The following is a 2,262-nucleotide window of genomic DNA, read 5'->3' as shown; positions in this document are numbered from 1 at the left end:
GGCACCTCGTGCCGCCCGCCGGGACATCCCCGTGCCTCCCAGTTCCCCCACCGCAATCCCAGGTCACTCAGGAGACTCCCGGTGCCCCCACGCTGCCCCTAAGGACGTCCCAGTGCCTTCCAGTACCATCCCAGTGAGCCCACGTGGCATCTCAGTGCCACCCAGCGACATCCCAGTGCCCCCAAAAGACACCTCCGTGTCGCCCAGCGACATCCCAGTGGCTCCCGATGACGTCCAGCACTTACAGTGACATCCCAGTGCTGTCCGTTGCCCTCCAGTGCTCCCCATCACTTACTGGTGCCTCCCAGTGCCCTCTCAGCAGCCCCAGTGACATCACTGTGCTTCCCAGTGTCCCCCCAGCACTTCTCCATGCCATCCCAGAGCTGTTGCAACTCCGTAATACACCAGTGCCTCCCAGTGACATTCTGCACTTCTTGGTGACATCCCAGTGCCCCCCAGCAGCTCCCCATGACTTCCCAGTACCATTCCAGTGACGCCATGCGATAACCCACTGGCATCTCAGTGACATCCCACTGCCACCCCAGTGACACTCAGTGCTTCTCAGTGGTATCCCAGCACCTCCAGCATGTCTTGGTGCCTCTTGGATCTTGCCAGTACCCTCCCAGTGCCCCCAGTGACATTTCTGTGCTTCCCAGCATCTCCAGCACATCCCAGTGACAATTCAGTGCCACTCAGTTCCCACTCTACACCATTCCAGTACCCCCCAGTGACATCCAGCACTTCTTGGTGATATCCCAGTGCTTCCCAGTGTCATCCCAGTAACACCTCGGTGCTGTCCATTGTCCTCCAGTGACATTCCAGTGCCTCCAGTACTTCCCAGTGACATCCCAGCGCCTCTCACTACCACCCCAGCTTCTCCTCATTGACATCCCAGCGCTGTCCATTGCCCCTCAGTGACATCCCAGCATCCCCCCGCACCTCCTGCTGCCTCCCAGTCCCCCCACATCACACCCCAGCACTGGCGAGGGACAGGAGCAGGGCAGCACGGGAGATGCAGTGTTTAATATAATAGCATGGGGGTCTCAGTGCCTTCATGGCCCGTAGGTGTACTGGCTGTCTCCGCTCTCCCAGGCCACCAGCTCATTCTGTTGGAACCAGAAGCCAATCTCCCGCGACGCCGTCTCCACCGAGTCGCTGGCATGCACCACGTTCCTGTGCAGGGATGGGGATGTGACCGCAGGGCTCGGTGCCACCCCCACCCCGTGTGCCCTTACCTGCTGACGTGCATGCTGAGGTCCCCCCGGATGGTCCCCGCCGCTGCCTGTGCTGAATCCGTGTCCCCCACCATGGCGCGCGTGGAGCGCACCACGTTGTAGCCCTCCCACACCTGCGGGATGGGGAACAGCTGAGCTCCACAGCCCCGCAATGGGGTGAGATGCAGTGGGGTGAGGGCGGCTGCTCACCATGGCCACCAGCGGCCCCGATGTCATGTAGGCTAGGAGCGCGGGGTAGAAGGGCTTCTGCTGTAGGTGCTGGTAGTGCCGATCCAGGAGGCTTCGATCCGCCTGGCAGCACCACAAGGTGATGCAGGGACATCCAGGAGGGGGGTCCGTGCACACCCCCACCCCTCTTGCAGTACCGGTACCTGCAGCAGCTTCATGGCCACCAGTTTGAAGCCACGCCGCTCGAAGCGCCCGATGACATCGCCCACCAACCGCCGCTGCACCGCGTCCGGCTTCACCAACACCAGCGTCTGCTCCCGCAGCTCCGGGGGGGCTGGGGGGCACGGGGTCACTGCTGCTGCACGGCCCTATCTGCATCCCCATCCCTAGCCCTGTCCTTATCCCCCAACCCTGACCCCAGCCCCGCTGTCACTGTGATGTCCCCCATGCCCCGAGCGTGGGGTAGGGGGAACGCGTGCCCCAAAGCTGTGATAAGCATTGAGGACACGTCCAGCAGGGACCAGCGTCCCCATCATTGTCAGAGCCGTGCAGGAGGAGCACGGGACAGCGCGTCCCCGGACAGGAAAGGGGATGGCTCTGAGCGAGAGCTCGCCCCACGTTCCCTGGGGGATGCTCCGCGTCTGCCCCCGGGGATCCCAGCACCAAACCCCAAGGAACGGGGACAGCAGGACGGGATGGGACAATGGAAGGAGGCGGGGAAGGGTCCCCAAGGACAAGGCAGGGAGAGGACAGGGGGAAGAACGGGGACCGAGTCCTTAGGGGCATAAGAGGATGTGACGGGACGGGGATGGGGACCGCCCGCAGGGTCGGGCGGGGCCGGGTCTCACCGGAGCCGTAG

At 63.4% G+C, this 2,262-nt stretch overlaps 1 protein-coding gene across 1 annotated transcript; it reads right to left on the bottom strand.

The window, feature by feature from the left end:
• Positions 1-1,003: 1,003 nt before the first annotated feature.
• On the bottom strand, positions 1,004-2,261 carry NME4 (NME/NM23 nucleoside diphosphate kinase 4; the record flags this gene model as incomplete). The annotated part of the gene is made up of 5 exons (XM_019620599.1): positions 1,004-1,173; positions 1,236-1,348; positions 1,425-1,526; positions 1,607-1,737; positions 2,252-2,261. Coding segments are annotated over 5 exons (477 nt in total), but the record flags the coding sequence as incomplete, so codon positions are not given.
• Between the last annotated feature and the right edge of the window lies 1 nt (position 2,262).

Source organism: Meleagris gallopavo, chromosome 16, assembly GCF_000146605.3.
Source record: "Meleagris gallopavo isolate NT-WF06-2002-E0010 breed Aviagen turkey brand Nicholas breeding stock chromosome 16, Turkey_5.1, whole genome shotgun sequence".
Taxonomy (NCBI): Eukaryota; Metazoa; Chordata; class Aves; order Galliformes; family Phasianidae; genus Meleagris; species Meleagris gallopavo.
The sequence above is the reverse complement of the archived record's forward strand: the minus strand, read 5'-3'. Positions and strand labels throughout refer to the sequence as shown.